The sequence below is a fragment of the Vanrija albida genome (genome assembly GCF_041260175.1).
Source record: "Vanrija albida strain AlHP1 chromosome Unknown contig_3, whole genome shotgun sequence".
Classification (NCBI taxonomy): Eukaryota; Fungi; Basidiomycota; class Tremellomycetes; order Trichosporonales; family Trichosporonaceae; genus Vanrija; species Vanrija albida.
Genome location: NW_027191422.1, coordinates 1,258,069 through 1,275,594, shown reverse-complemented (window position 1 = coordinate 1,275,594; position 17,526 = coordinate 1,258,069). Strand labels below are relative to the sequence as shown.

The 17,526-nt window shown below is 64.9% G+C and overlaps 7 protein-coding genes across 7 annotated transcripts; 3 read left to right on the top strand and 4 right to left on the bottom strand.

Annotated features, from left to right (window-relative positions):
- Positions 1 to 1,534: 1,534 nt before the first annotated feature.
- Positions 1,535 to 3,571, top strand: SUB2 (Suppressor of the cold-sensitive snRNP biogenesis mutant brr1-1; the record flags this gene model as incomplete). Its single annotated transcript, XM_069352327.1, has 6 exons — positions 1,535 to 1,692; positions 1,740 to 1,807; positions 1,845 to 1,953; positions 2,003 to 2,304; positions 2,873 to 2,991; positions 3,026 to 3,571. 6 exons carry the CDS (start codon positions 1,535 to 1,537, stop codon positions 3,569 to 3,571), a joined length of 1,302 nt encoding a protein of 433 aa, XP_069209745.1.
- Positions 3,572 to 3,785: 214 nt separating this feature from the next.
- On the bottom strand, positions 3,786 to 5,040 carry GTS1 (the record flags this gene model as incomplete). The annotated part of the gene is made up of 2 exons (XM_069352326.1): positions 3,786 to 4,942; positions 4,980 to 5,040. 2 exons carry the CDS (start codon positions 5,038 to 5,040, stop codon positions 3,786 to 3,788), a joined length of 1,218 nt encoding a protein of 405 aa, XP_069209744.1.
- A 1,555-nt stretch (positions 5,041 to 6,595) lies between these two features.
- Q8F55_003796 (uncharacterized protein) lies at positions 6,596 to 8,247 on the top strand (the record flags this gene model as incomplete). Its single annotated transcript, XM_069352325.1, has 4 exons — positions 6,596 to 6,824; positions 6,863 to 7,337; positions 7,374 to 7,734; positions 7,771 to 8,247. The coding sequence occupies 4 exons, from the start codon at positions 6,596 to 6,598 to the stop codon at positions 8,245 to 8,247; spliced, it is 1,542 nt and encodes a 513-aa protein (XP_069209743.1).
- A 332-nt stretch (positions 8,248 to 8,579) lies between these two features.
- Positions 8,580 to 10,081, top strand: Q8F55_003795 (uncharacterized protein; the record flags this gene model as incomplete). Its single annotated transcript, XM_069352324.1, has 6 exons — positions 8,580 to 8,651; positions 8,684 to 8,802; positions 8,841 to 9,359; positions 9,423 to 9,906; positions 9,939 to 10,004; positions 10,037 to 10,081. The coding sequence occupies 6 exons, from the start codon at positions 8,580 to 8,582 to the stop codon at positions 10,079 to 10,081; spliced, it is 1,305 nt and encodes a 434-aa protein (XP_069209742.1).
- A 208-nt stretch (positions 10,082 to 10,289) lies between these two features.
- Positions 10,290 to 11,629, bottom strand: DGK1 (Diacylglycerol kinase; the record flags this gene model as incomplete). The annotated part of the gene is made up of 3 exons (XM_069352323.1): positions 10,290 to 10,659; positions 10,704 to 10,971; positions 11,059 to 11,629. 3 exons carry the CDS (start codon positions 11,627 to 11,629, stop codon positions 10,290 to 10,292), a joined length of 1,209 nt encoding a protein of 402 aa, XP_069209741.1.
- Positions 11,630 to 12,230: 601 nt separating this feature from the next.
- Positions 12,231 to 14,168, bottom strand: LSC2 (succinate--CoA ligase beta chain; the record flags this gene model as incomplete). Its single annotated transcript, XM_069352322.1, has 6 exons — positions 12,231 to 12,277; positions 12,331 to 12,368; positions 12,428 to 13,309; positions 13,605 to 13,774; positions 13,971 to 14,045; positions 14,133 to 14,168. 6 exons carry the CDS (start codon positions 14,166 to 14,168, stop codon positions 12,231 to 12,233), a joined length of 1,248 nt encoding a protein of 415 aa, XP_069209740.1.
- Positions 14,169 to 14,674: 506 nt separating this feature from the next.
- Positions 14,675 to 16,936, bottom strand: Q8F55_003792 (uncharacterized protein; the record flags this gene model as incomplete). Its single annotated transcript, XM_069352321.1, has 6 exons — positions 14,675 to 14,687; positions 14,736 to 14,840; positions 14,878 to 15,762; positions 15,845 to 16,322; positions 16,414 to 16,485; positions 16,705 to 16,936. 6 exons carry the CDS (start codon positions 16,934 to 16,936, stop codon positions 14,675 to 14,677), a joined length of 1,785 nt encoding a protein of 594 aa, XP_069209739.1.
- Between the last annotated feature and the right edge of the window lie 590 nt (positions 16,937 to 17,526).

The window sequence follows — 17,526 nt, the reverse complement described above, 5'->3', positions numbered from 1 at the left end:
ACACGCGTTTTGCCAAAGGCAGTCGAGTGTTGCCGACCTGTTGCTGTACGTCTACGTGTTCTAGGCGCTGTCGAGCGCGCCTCTTGTGCGTCGATGTCGAGGCTGTAGGCGACTGGGACGGCTATTGAGTCGGCCTTGGCCTTTGATTAGATAAAAGGGGGGGTATGGCACGAGTTCGGCGTCACGATCGTTCGTTTGGCAGGAGGTGTCGGTTGGCGGGGACTGGGCGGGCTGCTGCGTTGGCTGGCCCGGCTGGCTGGCTGACGGTAAGTATTCCTGGCAGAGAGCGGTCCCGGATTGGACAAGCCAACAAGACACAACACTCGCTGGGTGGTACAATTTTGATCCCGCGGCTCTCACCCAACGAGCAAGTCGCCACTCTGACTGCCTGTGGGCGGTTAGGTGTCTGACCGAGAGACACGACCAGAGACACCCAAAGCCGTTGCTCGACTATCGCTCCCAACGGCCCGGCACTGACCCGATGTCCTGGTCCCGGAGGCACTCTGCTCGCTTCGCCTAATCTAGACGCGCGGGCAATCATATCTCCATGTCAGATCCCATCAGCTTGCCGGCGGCCCGGCTGCGTGGCCTGCTGCCTAAATCACGGCGACCACCCCGCCGCCCCAACGACGCCCCTGCCCAGCTTTGGCGTCCCTTCTCACCCTCGACTTCCGATTCTCGGGAATCACCCCAGACACGGAGCAGGGACCACTCCCAGACCGGGCACCCCCCGCAGCAGCTCTCGCTCGGGCCCTGGGCACTCGTCATATCAGCCAAGCTTGCATCAGTCGGTCGGTCGCCTATCCGGACCTAGAAGGAGGCAACGGCCGGCATGTCATCATCTTCCGCATATTGCGCGGAATGGTCGGCCCAAGGCGCGTTGCGATGGGACAAGGCTGCTGCCACGGGCACATTTTTTACGTGGGGCGCGCGGGGCGGCCGAGCGACACAGGGCAGGGGCCGGGCACAAGACGCAGACGCACACACGAGGCACCTGACACACGGTATTGTCCGCTTAGATACAATTGTGTGCGCTTGCGTCGTCCTCTGCGTTACGATCGCAACCTTGATACCCGAGAGGCCGAGAGGCTCAGCCCATGCTCATTGTGCTGCATTGGGCTCATGAAGACGGCCTGGAATGACTCGTTTTCGGTGACAGGCAAGGTGCCACGACCCCCAAGCCTGGACGCCACCCTGCTTCTAACGCCGCTAACGCCGGCGTGTGGCTTCCGCTGTCCAGGGTTCTGCCACCCACCACGCTGCACACCACCGCCATTGAGACATTGTTGACCTCGCTCGACGTCGAGATCAACCCGCATCCATCACTCTTTCTCCCATTCACTTGTGGAGCAAGACCCATCCAACTCGCTCACCCCCCTCACCGTGCGTATACTCAACCACCCCTGCCCACCCTTCCACGCCATGGCATCCTTGTGCATTCGGCGACGCCGCAAACCCAAACCTCGATGAACATTTCGGCTTACGCGTCTCTCTGGCATTCTTCAGACCTTCTACACTCCCCCTTAGATTCAAAATGGCGCCCCCTCCTGAGGAGACCGAGGAGCTTGTCGACTACGACGAGGCCGAGGACACATATGTCGCCCCCGTCGCGACCGAGGTTGCCACTGGCGGCGACGCCGCCGACGGCGAGAAGAAGGGTTCTTACGTCGGTATCCACTCGACTGGTTTCCGGTGAGTCGAGCGCATTTGCCACCTGCGCAACCCGCTCACCCCTCCAGTGACTTCCTTCTCAAGCCCGAGATTCTTCGTGCTATCTCCGACCTTGGTTTCGAGCACCCTTCGGAGGGTGAGTGAAGCTTGCAAGCCGTCTTCTAATCCGCCAGTCCAGCAGGAGTGCATTCCCCAGGCCATCCTCGGCACCGACGTTCTTTGCCAGGCCAAGTCCGGTATGGGTAAGACGGCCGTCTTCGTTCTTGCCTCGCTCCAGCAGATGTGAGTGTTGTTATTGTTGATTCAAAGGCCTTGCTCTGACAATGAATAGCGAGCCCGTCGACGGCGAGGTCTCCATCATTGTTCTCTGCCACACCCGCGAGTTGGCGTACCAGATCCGCAACGAGTTCACTCGTTTCTCCAAGTACATGACCTCTGTCCGCACCTCGGTCTTCTACGGTGGAACTCCCATCTCGGCCGACCAGGAGATCCTCGCCAACAAGGAGAAGTGCCCCCACATCGTTGTCGGCACCCCCGGCCGCATGATGGCCCTCGTCCGTGACAAGAAGCTCAACGCCTCCAAGGTCAAGCACTTCGTTCTCGACGAGTGTGACAAGATGCTTGAACAACTCGGTTAGTTTTTCCTCCGACCTGATTATCTTTTCTTTCCGAACCGAGGGACCGGGAGATCTGCTTGCCAAAACACCCATCACCCCGGTCCGCGAGCAACACGGCCGGTCTGGCGTCTCGACCGCTGGGCCGACTGTGGTGTCCACAAAGACCTCCAACATCGAACGATCGTTGAGCAAGGGTGGCCTGCGCCAGAGGCGCGAGGCAGAAGTGTCCGCGAGGACGACGACCGTACCTGCCGCCAATGAACCGTCACCGGCGAGGCAAGAGGTGCAGGGGGACAACTTCAAGGCGTAGTTTCGCTTTTCGGCCAGTGGGCGTGACCCCGGTCCCATTGGGGCTTGCGAGACGACATCACCCCTCTTCTCGGTTTTGTAATCGGTTTGATGCTCACAATCTTCTCTCTGCTTTATCGACCTGCTACCAATACGATGTCGACTCTCCGCAATCCTGTCCGCCCCAACCTCCATCTCTCTGCTACAACATGGCGCCGGCGCCGACTACATCAACACATCAACCGCATTGGAAACCCGCTCTGATCTAACCTATACTCGCCTTTAACCCCCCACAGACATGCGTCGCGACGTCCAGGAGGTCTTCCGCGCCACGCCCCACCACAAGCAGGTCATGATGTTCTCGGCCACCCTCTCCAAGGAGATCCGCGCCACCTGCAAGAAGTTCATGCAGAGCGTAGGTCGCCAAGCGTGTTCACGCTAACCCGCAGCCTCTTGAGATCTACGTCGACGACGAGACCAAGTTGACCCTGCACGGTCTCCAGCAGTACTACCTCAAGCTCGAGGAGAAGGAGAAGAACCGCAAGCTTAACGACCTGCTCGACAACCTCGAGTTCAACCAGGTCTGTATCTTTGTCAAGTCGGTCGCCCGTGCGACCCAGCTCGACGCCTTGTTGCAGGAGTGCAACTTCCCTTCGATCTGCATCCACTCGGCCCTTAGCCAGCCCGACCGTATCGCCCGCTTCCAGCAGTTCAAGGCATTTGAGAAGCGTATCCTCGTCGCCACCGACATCTTTGGCCGTGGTATCGACGTCGAGCGTGTCAACGTTGTCATCAACTACGACGCCCCTGCCGACGCCGACTCGTACCTCCACCGTGTCGGTCGTGCCGGTCGTTTCGGTACCAAGGGTCTGGCCATCACCTTTGTCTCGTCCGAGGGTGACCAGGAGGTCCTGGACAAGATCCAGGAGCGCTTCACTGTCGCTATCCCCACACTCCCCGACAACGTCGACCCCTCGACCTACATGACCTCGTAGGGAGGGAGCGCGGCCGATGAGCGCGACCGATGTTTGATCAAAAGTGACGGGTAGTATATATATGCAACGAAAAACCATGTATCAGTGATGCGATGCCGCGACCTTGACAGATGATATCCAGTTGCATGGGGGCATATGGCGCAGGGTATGAAAGAGGGGCCGACTACAACGTTACAACACGTACTGTCCAAAAGAGTTCTGTTGGTCGAGCTGGCTACATGTGGACCGGGTAGGTGCCATACTGTCCGAACTGGGGGTAAGCTTGCTGCTGGGCGTACACGGGGACGCCGACGGGGGACATCTGCTGCTGCGGCTGCTGCTGGGGGAACTGGGGGAAGGCGAGGCCGGGCGAGTAGATGCCCGGGCTCTGCATGGGGTAGCCGGTCGGGGTCTGGAGCACGGGCGACTGCACCGGCTGCTGGACGTAGTTTGCGAAGAACGGGTTGGTGGTGGGCATGCCAACGGGGGACGCAAAGGCCTGCTGGCCGAGGAGTGTAGGCTGGGCAAACTGCTGCGGTGCGAGCTGCTGCTGCTGCTGGGGCTGCCAGGCCGGGACGGTGGGGAACGAGTTGACCTGAAGCGGGCGGGTGGACGATGTGGAGCCCTCGAGGTCGATGAGCAGGTTTGCGGGCTTCTGCTGCACTGGCGTGGGCGATGGCGCGCGCATCGACGAAAACGACGGGGACACGGCCAGACGGCCCGCCGTGCTGCTAACCGCCGAGATCGAGTTTGAGCGCGGCGGGACGGGGTTGAGCGAGGCGGCCGACGCGGGCGAGAGCTTGGAGGGTGAGCTGCCCGTCGAGTTGGGGCTGACGCCGCCCGCGCCCGCAGGCGGCTCGAGGGCGCTCCACGCGGGTCCAGTAACCGAGCGGGTGGGGCGCGGGCGCGCCGGCGACGACGGGACCGAGAACGTGCGGTCCGAGGCAGAGGCTGGCGGGGCCGGCGCGGCGCGGTGGTTCTGCAGCACGCTCGCAAACTCGGGGTGCCCCTTGCGCGCCTCCTTTGCCATGCTGCGGCTCGTGACGGCGTTGCTCGTCGCGAGCTCGGGCGCGGCGGCCGCGGCAAACGCACGCAGCTCGTACTTGCGCCGAATGTACTTTGCCAGCTCCGAGTCGCGCTCGTCCGAGCTCGTGTTGGCCGGCGGGCAGTGCTTGCGCTCGTCGGGGTTGTAGACTGCGTTCGACTTGATGTTGCCCGTCTCCTTCATGCCCTGGACCTGGTCGCGCGTCCACTCGTCGAGCGTGACCGACTTGACCCGGGACCGGTGGGTGCCCATCTTGCGGTGCACGCTGGCGCAGGTGACGCAGAGGAAGATGCCCAGGTTGACCGAGGCCCACCGTGGCGACGACGCATGGCAGTCGGCGCAGCGGTCTGACGGTTAGCCAGGTGCGAGGGGGGTAGTGCTCACCATTGCCGGGGAGCTTGAGGACGTCCTCGAGCTGGCGCTGGATCCGTTGCTGCGGGTTCATGGTGAGGTGGGTGGTGGTGGTTGAGTTGCTAGCTGTTGCAGATTGTTGAGCTTGCTATGGCACGATGGGGTGGGCCGGTGGTGGTTGTGCTCACGGACCGTCGGGGCGGCGGCGGCGGCGGCGGGGAATAGGACGATGCGAAGGTGTGAGGAGAGAGACGATCACACGACTGGGTGTGTGCTGCACGCTGCGGGGCGGAGCGTGGGTATGCGGTGGACGATGCGGTGTGACTCAAAGTTGATGGCTCACTTTCCGCGGGGATTACAGAGCAATGTCGTGGTTCCTTGCGAGGTGGGCCGGGTGAACAGAGTGCGAGGGTGACGTCGGTGCAAGCGGCGGCGGCGGCGGCGGCAAGAGGCGCGGCCGTGTAAACGAGTGTGTGGGGGGGAAGTGTGAGGTATGTGCAAGTTGCGAGTTGCGAGTCAGTCGTCAAGACGGAAGGCAACACGGTCTCGTTGCTGCTGCGTTTTGTTGCATCGCACTGCACCCACTTCGCTCGCAGCTCACAATTGCCTGCCTTGGTGTGACTCACGGCGCGGCGCGCGATCGCGCCTCGCCCGCCCGCAGCCAGGCCGCCCGCCGCCCCCCCTTCCCCCCCCCCTCCCCCCTCCCGGCCAGGGTTTCGGGTCAAGAGCACGCGTCTGGCTGGCTTGGGCAAGCCAAGCCACAAAAGTGTCGCGCGGCGCCTTCCCCCAGCCATGCCAGCCAAAGCGAAAAGGCGGGCCAGCAATCTACATTGTACATTCCTCATATGCACGGGGCTAGCACGGGTTATGAGCGTTCAACAGCGACGAGCGCAGCAGCAACATGGACCGCAGTATCACTCGTCGACGCTGGTGCAAGGCGGTGGTGTGCCTAACCCCAACCCCACCCACCCGTTTCTCTCGTCACCACGCGCTTTGCTCGGCTGGCCCAAGCCACCCTGGTTACCCCATTTTCACCCTTGCCGCCGGGGGGGTGAGCTAATAGGCAAGAGTCTGGGCCCACGAGCCTGCGAGCCTGCGAGGCGAGGATTAACTGCCTGCCTGGGTGCAGCAACAAAGGATATAGCCAGGCAGCAGCCACAGAGGACATGTGCAGTCGCAGCCGCCGCAGCCAGCCATGCAGGCGCCAGGCGCAGCACAAAGGCATGCTCACTGTAGAAGATTTAGATCTACAGTGAGCGGGGGTGTCCTGGCTCTACGGCCTTTGCCCTGACGTGACGTATCGTGCAACTTGGAAGCGACGTTGACAAGGACGACCCACCATCCATGTTGGAGTAGTGCTGGGAGCTGGGAATAGACGACGACGACGACGGCAACGGCAACGACGGCGATTGACACGACACGACTGAGCAGCTCGCAGCGACTCCAACTCTCATCATGGATCAGTACCATTAGCCATTTTGTATCTCTTGTATCCACACCTTTCCCCCCCACTCCCCCCAAAGTAAAACAAGGGCCACAACAACAACACAGCCTTGATCGCCCTCGACCAGCTCCACTTCAAACACACACAGGCGTGTTTCAGACAATCGACACTGCCTCTTCCCTCCTCCACCTCCCACACCACCACCATGGCATCCACAGACCAGGCAACAATATCAGACTACACATCGGCGTGGTCGCGGGCATGGAGCGCGACCACGCCCACGGGCGACGAAAAGCGCGCAAACTGGATCCACCTGCCGCGCGTGCGCACCCGGCGCGCGTTTATCCAGGTGATTCTCGGCTGCACCCTGTTTGTCGGCGCGGCCTTCTACCTCGTCAGCGATACCGGCCGGATAGAGGGGTGGCGCGTGGGCGGTACGTGCGTGTGCGCGTTTCCATCACTGACAGCCAAGGCGGCGCCGCCGACGCGTCCGCACCCCCCTCAGATCCATCACACGGGCGGCAGATCACCGACCTCCCATCCGACCCCTTGCACCGGTGGGGCATCGGCACCCCGCAGTCCAAGTACCTCGTTGCCGGGCTGCGGGCGTGGCCCGACAACGGGGACCTGGGCGAGCCGACGTCCGAGCTCGGCGAGGTCGCCGACGCCTCGTTCACCTACGGAGCGCGCACGCTGGCCGAGTACCGCGCGCAGCTGCGCGAGTTTGTCGACGTGTCGTTTCCCAAGCGCGCGCGCGCCGTGCTCCAGGCGAGTCTGGACACGTACCTCTGGGAACAGCGGAACGCGTCGCGCGTCGCGTGGGACACGGAGAAGCGCGTCTGGCAGACGGACAAGGACGGCGAGAGCAGGAACACCGACGAGGTCCTGACCTGGGCCACGGGATGGGCGGCCCGTGAGGGCTGGGACTGGAAGCTGTACCGGGATCAGTGGGTTGTGGCTGGCGGGCAGAGCTGACAGCGTAGGGAGGCGCGCGACTGGGAGGAGAGCCAGCTCAAGGAGCACGGCGTCGTGAGCCAGGTGCACTACCTCTGGACCCATCTGCCCACGGGCATCCTGCGCTCCGACATGTTCCGCTACCTCGTGCTGCTTCTCCGCGGCGGCATCTACTCGGACACGGACACGTCGTTGTTGAAGCCCCCGAGCATGTGGGGCCGGGATGCCAAGCTGTGGAAGGACGGCGCGGGGTGGATGACGGACGGTGAGCGGGAGCGCATCGCGGCGGGAGAGAGCGCGGCGGATGTGCTCGGTCAGCCGTCAGTGATCGTCGGCGTCGAGGCCGACGTCGGCGACCGGGAGGACTGGAACGACTGGTGGCCGCGGCCGGTGAGTAATGTCTCTCCACGCTCGCTCACACCCCAGCTCCAGCTCGTGCAGTGGACCATGGCGTCGGCGCCGTACCACCCGATCGCGCTCGCGGCTGTTATGAGAATGGTGCACCAGACGGCCAAGGCGGCCGACTGGGCGGCGTCAAGATGGGGCGAGGTGCAGGCGCTGCGCGCCGCGGGCGACTGGGACGCGGCCGACCGCCTGGCCGAGACGCACGTGCTCAAGAACCCCAAGGACGGCGGCCCGATCGGCATCATGAACTGGTCGGGGCCGGGCGTGTGGACCGACGCCGTGTTGAACTACCTGCGCGTGCGGTACGGCGTGCGGTGGGTCGACCTGCGCGGGTTGAGGGAGCCGCTGCGCATCGGCGACGTGGTGGTGCTGCCGGTCACGGGGTTCTCGCCTGGTGTCGGCAACTTTGGGAGCCAGCTGCCGCAGGACGCGCAGGCGATGGTCGAGCACCACTTTGCCGGGTCGTGGAAGGAGAACGGGCTGGACAAGTACCGCTAGCGGGGTGCTGCGCCGCCAGGCGCAGCGCGGCGCGGGGGGGGGATGTTGTCACTATAGATCTTGCCTTTATGTTGTATGCACGTCTTGCATGGGCGCAGCGCGCGAGCGGAGCGAGCGCGATGTCGCAACAGCGGCATCAGTGGGGCGCGAGCGGAGCGAGCAGCGGTGTATCAACAGCAGCATCAGTGGACAGCGGTGAGGCGGGCGCGGCAGGCGCATGGGTGCCACAGCCGCCCTCGCCCGACCGCGAGCCAGCAACCAGCCCAGCCCTGACATCATCCCCCGACCAAAGTTGGTAACCCATTGTCCTCCACCCACCCACCCACCACACAATGTCCGACGCCGAGGAGCGCCAGCACTGGCGCGACGTCGTGCGCGCGTTCGACGGGTACATGCAGTACCACGTGCGTCCCCCCGCCGTGCCCGCTGACGCTAGCTCTCGGCCAACAACGCGCGCCGCATGGCCTTTCTCCAGCAGCCGCGCGACGCGCGCGCGGCGTACGAGGCCGTCGGGTACCGCGACAAGCTGGACGCCGTCGACGAGGGCATCAGGCGGTGAGGTTCGGCGGGGGCGGGGCTGACGGTGGGGGCAGGAACGCGGAGTTTGTCGACCTCGTCATTCAGGACCCTGTGTTCGCTGAGATGCTGATGGAGGGCGGCGGCGGCGACGGGCACGGGGGGCATGGGCACGGCGCGGGCCATGGGCACTCGCACGACGCGCACGCGCACTCGCACGACCATGCCCACGACCACGGCCACGGCCACTCGCACGCCGCGCACGACCACCCCGCCCCCGCCCCCTCCCCACCCCACGCCCGCCCAACGCAAGCCGAGCGCGACGCGAGCCAGGACAAAGTCCGCTCCACGCTCCGCTCCTTCGCGCGCGACTGGAGCGCCGAGGGCGCGGCCGAGCGCGCGGCGGCCTACGACCCCATCATCGCCGCCCTCGAGGCGTACTACCCCGACGTCGGGGCCCGCTCCCGCGTCCGCGTCCTCGTCCCCGGCTGCGGGTTGGGCCGGCTCGCCATGGAGGTCGCCGCGAGGGGGTTCGAGGCGCAGGGTAACGAGTTTAGCACGTTCATGTTGATTGCGAGCAACTTTGTGCTCAACCAGTGCGTGGGGCGTGCTCGCTGACTCGGTGGCTCGCGAGCTGACGCTCGCTCGCTCGCTCGCAGGTCGACCCACTCCAACGCCCACGTCCTCTTCCCCTGGCTGCACGGCTTCAGCAACCACCAGACCACCGCCAACGGCCTGCTCCGCTCCGTGCTCGTGCCCGACGTCGTGCCGGCCGACATTTTGGCCGGGCGCCCAGAGGGCGCCTTCTCGCTCGTCGCCGGCGACTTTGAGGAAGTCTACGGCCCGCAGCACTGGGGTGACGGCGCAGGCGGGGGGAGCGACGAGGGCGGCAACGCCGACCAGCGGGGGCGGTGGGGCGCGGTCATCACCTGCTTCTTTATCGACACGGCGCGCAACGTGCTCAACTACCTGCGCATCATTCACACCATCCTCGCCGAGGGCGGCGTGTGGATCAACCTCGGCCCCCTGCTGTGGCACTTTGAGAACTCGCCCACGGCTTCGGCGCGCGGCGAGGTCGGCTCCATCGACCTCTCGCTCGACGAGGTCAAGGAGCTCGCTAGGGGCGTCGGGTTCGAGATCAGGGTGGGTGGGGGCGTGGGCGCGCTGACGGAAAGGAGGAGAAGATGGTCCGCTCGACGTACACCGGCGTGCCGGACAGCATGCTCGAGCACGTGTACAATGTGAGTTGGTGGCCCCGCCCCGCTGACCCCAGTGCGCCTTCTGGACCGCCACAAAGCTGCCAAAGGCGGCGGCGTAGCCACGAGCAGACTAGACACGGCTCCGCGAAGCCACCCCCACACTAGACACAATCACATCATGTCATTCAATATGTATGTTGAAACAGTCGTCGTCGTCGTCGCCGTCGCCGCCGCATCCCGTCGCCCCACCCAAAGATCACACTGGTATAAATCTAACTCGATACGCGGACAGTAATATGTAGTTGAAACAGTCGCTGGGCTCGCCGCCTAGTAGCCGAGGATGGCGTTGGTCGCCGCGAGCCAGGCCCACACAACCGCGCCGCTAAGAATCGGCAGGGTGAGGTTGTCGTCAAAGCCGAGGTCGAGGGCCTCGACGACGGCGCCGCCGAGGCCGACAACAACGCCCGTGGCGATGCGGCCGAGCAAGCCGCCGTCAATGATGGCCCAGGTGCCCGGCGCCCAGTGGTAGAAGACGCCGATGCCAAAGCCCGTGACGGCGGCGGCGAGGAAGCCGGCGAGCGACTTGCGCGGGGCGAACGGCAGCCACTTTACGCCGGGGAAGTGGGGCGGCAGGGGCGGCGTGTACTTGCCCCAGAGGCGGCCGATTGTCGAGGCGGTGGTGTCGGACCAAGAGAGGCTGGGCGTGTTAGAAGGACGACAGGGCGGCGGCGTAGCACTCACGTCAGGATCGACACGACGGCAACGTCGCGTGGGTACAGGGCGAGCACAAAGATGACGCCGACGAGGTACCACACCGTGCCGTTGACCTTGTCGCGCTCCGACTCGCGCATGAGGAAGCCGACGGTCGCCTCCCACGCCTCGGCGAACGCGGGGATGTTGAGCCTCAGCGCGTCGTTGACGCTGATGAAGGCGAGGAGCGACGACAGCACCTTGATCAAGGGGCCGAGCGTCGGCGGGTCAAGGTACTTGAGGTAGAGCGTGACGAAGCCTGCTCGTTAGCCTCGGCGCTAGTGGTGGGATCACACGAGCGCGGGGGTGGAAGATCCCCACAGATGCCAACCTCCCCAACACTCACCAATGCTCGAGTGGAACGTCTTGCGCGGAATCTCCCAGTCGACGGCCTTGGTCGGGGTCACCCCGGGGGGCGGCTTGGTCTTGATGCTCGAGCTGCGGCGGCGGCGGACGACCGGCCGCCCGTTGGCGTCGTACACGACTGCGCCGGGCAGGGCAGAGCGCGAGGGGGGCGGGGCCGACTCGCTGAATACCGACGCCTCGCCGTCCGACTTGAGCTCAGCGTCATCCGGCACAGTGGGGAGGGTGGCCACGCCGACGGGCGGGCTCTTTGCGCTGCGGCGGCGCGGGCCGTCGCCCTCGTCCTCTGAGCCCGAGCGCACGCTCCTCGAGTCGGACCAGTACCCGTTACTGCTCTTGGGCGACGTTGGTTCAAATCCTGCGCTGCCGGCGGCAGCGGCGCGCGGCGGCGCGTTCTCCTTGTCCATAGAGGACCGGCGCGCGCCCCGGACGGGCAGGTGCGGCGCGGGGCTGGCGCTCGCGCGGATGCGCGGGCTGCTTGGGCTCCCGGAGCGCGGGTACGACGTGGACGGGGACGCGGCGCGCAGCGGGCGGGGGAGGGCGGCGAGGGCCATTGGGCTGGGGGTGGTGGTGTGGGTGATGCGCAAGTGAGATGCTGGCTGCCTGGATTTTGATCGTGGCAGGCAAGCAGGCGGCAAGGACGAGGGCGGTCAGCACACGCCGATTAGTCTTTGGCGACGACGCACGCGGCCGCCGAATGTGGAAAAGGGTCGGCCGCGCAGGGGGATTAGCGGGAGCAAATCCGCCGAGCCAAGAGACAATGGAACGCGTCGTCGCTTGTTCGCCGGCGCCACTGCCCGACCGAGGTGAGACGACCTGGCTGCATGCTCACACTGGCTGACGGCACACAGCAGAGACGACGACGACTAGTCCGTCCCACTCCACGTCCATGCCGTGGGATCCAACTCGACCCGCTCCGGCTTCCCTTCGCTTCTCGCACAGAAGCCACACTGCTCAGTGGAGCGAGATCATCTCGCTTCTCCACTTCTCCACTTCTCCCCTTCTGTACACGTTCATGACCACAGCATATGCAAATTTGCCCCCGCTCTACCTCCCCTCCCCTACGTCATCCACCCTTTGCGTAATGATTGACTGCATCCGTCTGTAGCTATACACTCAAGAGCGCGCCGGCACCCCCCGTCACCGTCTACTCGTCTACTTGGCAAGCTTGACGGCCTCGGCGGCGGCCTCGTCGAGGTCGTCTGAGTGGCGTCAGTAAACAATCCCCAAGTGTCTCCACACGGCCCGAGCTCACCGTAGGCGTAGATCTTCAGCCCAGACTCCTTGATCATCCTGTGGTGATTGGTTAGCACACACACACAGCACCCGGCTACGCCCGCTACCCGACTCACTTCTTAGCCTCGGCCTCCTTGGTGCCCTGGAGACGGACGATAAGAGGGACAGAGAGGTTGAGCTCGTGGGTGGCCTGGATGATGCCGTCGGCAATGACGTCGCAACGCATGATACCGCCAAAGATGTTGACAAAGATCGACTTGACCTTCTTCTCGGAAAGGATGAGCTTGAAGGCGGCCTTGACGGCCTCGGCAGTGGCACCACCACCAACGTCGAGGAAGTTGGCGGGCGAGCCGCCGTGGAGGGCAAGCACGTCCATGGTGGCCATGGCAAGACCGGCACCGTTGACAAGGCAGCCAATGTCACCGTCAAGCTTGATGAAGTTGAGGCCGTACTCGGCAGCCTGGACCTCCTGGGGGTCCTCCTGGGTCGTGTCGCGGAGCGAGAACACGTCCTTCTGGCGGAAGTCGGCGTTGTCGTCAAAGCCAAACTTGGCGTCCATGCAGAGAACACGGCCGTCGGGGAGCTCGCCGAGGGGGTTGATCTCAATCTGGGTAGAGTCCTTCTCCTTGAAGATCTGGTAGAGCTTGGAGAAGGTGTCGGCGGCGGCGTCACGGGCGTTGGGGGCAAAGCCGAGCTTCTCGGCGAGCTTGACACCGTCGGCGTGCGAGATGCCGTTCTCAAAGTCGAGGGGGGTGGTGATGATGGCCTCGGGCGTGTCGTGGGCAACGTCCTCAATGTTCATGCCACCCTGGTTGGAGGTGACGAGAACGGGGGTGCCAGCGGCGCGGTCGTTGAGGATGGCGGCGTAGTACTCCTTGGCGGGGGGCATGCGCTCGGCGAGCATGACGGCGTTGCAGATGCGGCCGCCGGCACCAGTCTGCTTGGTGATGAGCTTGTGGCCGAGCATCTTGGAGGCGAGGTCCTTGGCCTCGGCGGGGCTGGGGGGGTTAGTGGGTGGGCGAGAGATGGGGGGGGGGGGGCGTGGAGGGGAACGGGTCGAGGGGGCGCCTCTGGCGGGGTCGGCGCGCACCGCCGAGCACAACAGGCTGCTCGCCGAAACTTCGAGCCAGGCGGCATCTGGCACGGCCGCCATTCAATCTCCACCTTGCTGAGCGGCACTCGCGCTTCACGCTGGCCGCCATCCTCTCCCCACGACGCAGCCCTCCTCTCCCGGCGACACCTCAAGCTCGCGCCGCACGCTGCGCGTGCAGAGCTCGCTGCTCGCACACTCACGTGTCAACCATGTGCACACCGCCCTGGAAGCCGTTGTCAAAGTGGCCCTTGCCACGGCCACCGGCAAGCACCTGCGCCTTGATGACGGTGGGCTTGCCGAACGCGGTCGCGACCTGCTCGGCCTCGGCGGGCGTGAACGCCGGCTTGCCGACGGGCGTGTCGACGCCGTACTGGAGAGTTAGCGGGGCCGCGGGGCGGGGCGGGGCGCTCGAGCGCGGCTTGAGCGCGGGTTGGGGTGGGTCGGGGGTAGGCTCTGGGGGGCGGGATACGGGCGGGCCAGTGGCCCCCGTCGTCCGTCCCCACCCCTCCCTCAACCGCCAGCGCCTCGCCGGCTCGCGGCTGCGCCGCTCGCCCGCTCGTACTCACCTGGTTGAGCAGCTGCACAGACTGGTACTCGTGGATCGAGAGGTTGCGGACCTGCTGCTGCTGGAACGCGGAGCGCTACGTCCGTCAGTGCCAGTCCAGTCGATAACGGCGGCATCGGGGGGCCAGTTTCCCCGCGATAACGGCCACGGCGGCCAGACTCACCTTGATGGCGCGGGTGGCACGGAGGGAGCGGAGCATGGCTTGTTTTTGGGAGGGGGGAGGGGAGGATGGAGAGTGGTGGTTGTGTAGAGAGTGGTTGAAGATGAGCGACGACGACGACGTGAATCAAATCGACCGTGTGTGTGTGCCGTCGAGTGAGTTGCCGCGGCGCCGTCGCTGGCCCGCCCCCGCCGTGCCGCCTGGCTGGCTGGGCTGAAAATGGCGGCTACAACCTGGGGTGCGAAGCGAGCCAGCCAGCGCCCAGCCAGCCAGCGACGACCGACCTGGCCGATGACGGTGGCAGATTGAGCAACGCGGCGCACCCGCACCTTCCCTTCAACGGCGTATTTCGGCTTGACACAAAGGCCAATAACCTGGGGCCTCGGACACCGGAACTCCGTCACGTGGGTGGCTCCCCCCAACCACGCCCACCGCGTGCACCAATGTATTGCACAGTGACATTTTCAATGCGTCTAATATGTAGTGGCTCGCATCCCTAGTGGAGAAGAATCATGCAGCGCGCCCGTGTCCCAGCCTGGCATCGGTTATGTCGTAAAGCTGCGACAGTCAGCTCGGAGCAGCCCACACCAACTCTCCCCCACTCACATGCCAAGAATCTTGAAGGGCGTCGCTGGCCCACCGGGCTCGCCGTCGAGCGTGCACTCGACAAAGTGCGAACCACGCGCCACAAAGCGGTCAATCATTGTCAATCTGGGACATTAGCTGAGCTCACACCCACGCCACTCACGTTGCAATCGGCTCCTCGACCTCGGCAATGCCCTCCAGCTTCCGTGCGCCCTCGACATTGTCGTCGACCCAGCAGCGCGCCGTGCCAAAGCCCTTGCTCGCAGGGCCCTGCAGGTAGTAGATTCCAACGTCACCCGCGCCGATCTTCAGAGGCACGCGCAGACGCGACGTCGGCTGGTCGGCGTACCAGTAGTGGTGGTGCTCCGAGACCGAGTTCTTGGACGGGTGGTACGCGTGCCATCCTGATCCGAGGAAGATGGACGACGGCAGGGGGTTAACCAGGTCGCTAGCAGCAACGCAGAACGGCTCGCTCTCGCGGAAGTTTTCCAGCTCGCCGGGGCGCGAGTTGAGGCGCATCGGGGGGACCGAGAGGCCCGGGTCCGAGGCGTGAGACACGAGCTCGGCCTCGGTCGCGCCGTCGTCCTTTGTCTGGCCTGGGACCTGGTTCTGTCGGAGGCCGGCACCGCCAAAGAGCAGGGGAGTGCCACCGATCGACTCGCCCTCAATGCTGTCCACACTGGGGACGTTGTACGAGTGGCCGAGGAGCGTCGACCAGCCCTCGCAGATCTGCGACATGATGTACGAGATGAGCACGTCGGCGATGAGGTCGTGGCCCTCCTTGTTGGAGAGGGCCGAGTCGGTGTAGAGCGATGTCTGGACGCGGCGGGGCTGCTCGAGGTACGTCTCGTACATGACGCCCTTTGTGGTGATGTGCGGGACGTCGTAGAACTGGGCGACGGCGTTGTGCAGGAGCTCGGGGCCGGCGAAGCCGTTTTGGGCCTGGACCTGGGGGCTGAAGTGGCCGAGGATGACGACCGCAGGCTGCTCCTTGCGGAGGAGGATGGAGCGGACAAGGAGTTCAAAGTGGCCAAGCCAGTCGGGGTCGCTGCGGGGTGTTAGTGGGGGGGACGTCGGATGGGCTCTAGGCAGCCGCAGTGCCCGACGCTACCAGCTTGGCGACCACTCACTTCGGGTCCGCCGTGTCAAACTCGAGAATGACCAGGTCGCTCCGGTCAGGGAGGTGGTGGGACGAGCAGTAGGCAAAGTAGGCCGAGTCTGTGCGCTTTACGGCGCCGTTTGTGAGCTCGTTGTTGGGGTGGGGGAAGACGCTGTTCCACCAGTCGTAAAAGCGGTGGGGGTAGCACTCTGGAGCGACGAGATCGTCGCCGGCGCCCTGGCACGCCGTGACCGAGCCGCCGAGGACCGAGATGGTGATGGGCATGCCGCTCATGGCCTTGCGGAGGACGCGCTGCACGCGGTTGCCGGTGCCGAGGTGGAGGCGCGAGCGGAGGAGCTCGAACTGGCCGCGGCGGGCGGCAATGGCGTCGCCGGGGCCAAAGACGGGGCAGAAGTCGAACGGCGCGGGGTCGGTCGCGCTGTTGTTGAGGTAGTCGCGCGGGGTGATGAGTGTGGGGTCGTGGACGTGGTGCGTGTGGGTGTCGTTGGCTAGGGCGTGAGTGAGCGAGCGCAGCGAGCGAACGGGCACGGTCAGCCGTCCGCGCGGCGCGGCGTCACGGCCAACCCGACACAAACTCACTCATGATAAGCTTGGTGAAGAGGACGAAGCCGATGACGATGGTGAGCGCGAGCCACGCGCGCTGCGACAGGCCTGGGGGGTTAGTGGGTGCCATGGGTGTGGGGTTCAGCGAGGAGGTCGAGCAGGCGAGATGGGGTCGAGCAGGCTGCCAGCGCGGCGATCGACGCTGCGTCCGTGCCCAGCGCTCGAGCATGACCCAGGCTGAAGCGCCGGCCGAGCCCCCTCCCCCTCCCCCTCCCCCGCCCCTCGCCCACTCGTTCGCTGCGCTCGCTCGCTCGTAGCACGACTCACCAAACCTCCCCCTGCCCCTCCGCACGCCGAGCAAAGCGAGCACGCGCCCCCCCGTCCCGCCCGCGCGCTTCTCGCTCACAGCCGCGTGCTCGTGCACATGCGCCAAGCTCGCGGCGCGCAGGCGCTCGTCGCCGCCGTGCCCGTCCATCCGTTCCGTGTAGTGCGCCATCGGCGTGTCGGGCTCTACTGGCCCGGGGCTGTTGGACGCCGCGTTGCGCGGGCGGAGGGACATGGTCGTTGCTTGGGGGGGAGGTCGGGGGGGGGAGGGAAGGAGGGAAAGAGTAGTCGAGGTCGCTGCGTTTGCAGGGCCGACAGTGTCGTGCGTGCTGGTGCTGGGGCCGTGGTAGGTGTCGTGCACGTCGATGTCGTCGTGTCGTCGCCGCCCAGAAGAATCGTGCTGGTCGAAAGGTCTGCGAGATTGGTTGCGACTTTGGCAAGTTACGCGGTAGCGCCTGCGGTACCGTACAGTTCGACCTTGCTCTGCGCTGGCACCCAAGGGCACAGACTGACAAGAAGTCCCTGCCCTGCCTCGCTGCCTCTGTCCGTTTGCCGCCTCAGGGCCACCCACCACTTGCCCATTCAACTTAGCCGTGCCTTGGTCCATCAACTTGTCGCAATTTAAGATCCCGCAGGGACTCTACCTACGCGCTCTCCACTCAACAGGCTCGCTCGCTCCGTTCGCTCGCAGCTCCAAGGCATCAAATACATTCCAGATGCAACGAGCTATATCTACCTCTCAAGAGCTCGTACACACAATCGGGTATACGACAAGTGACACGACACGATGCGACGACTACTGCTTTTCCTTTTCTTCAACGCTTG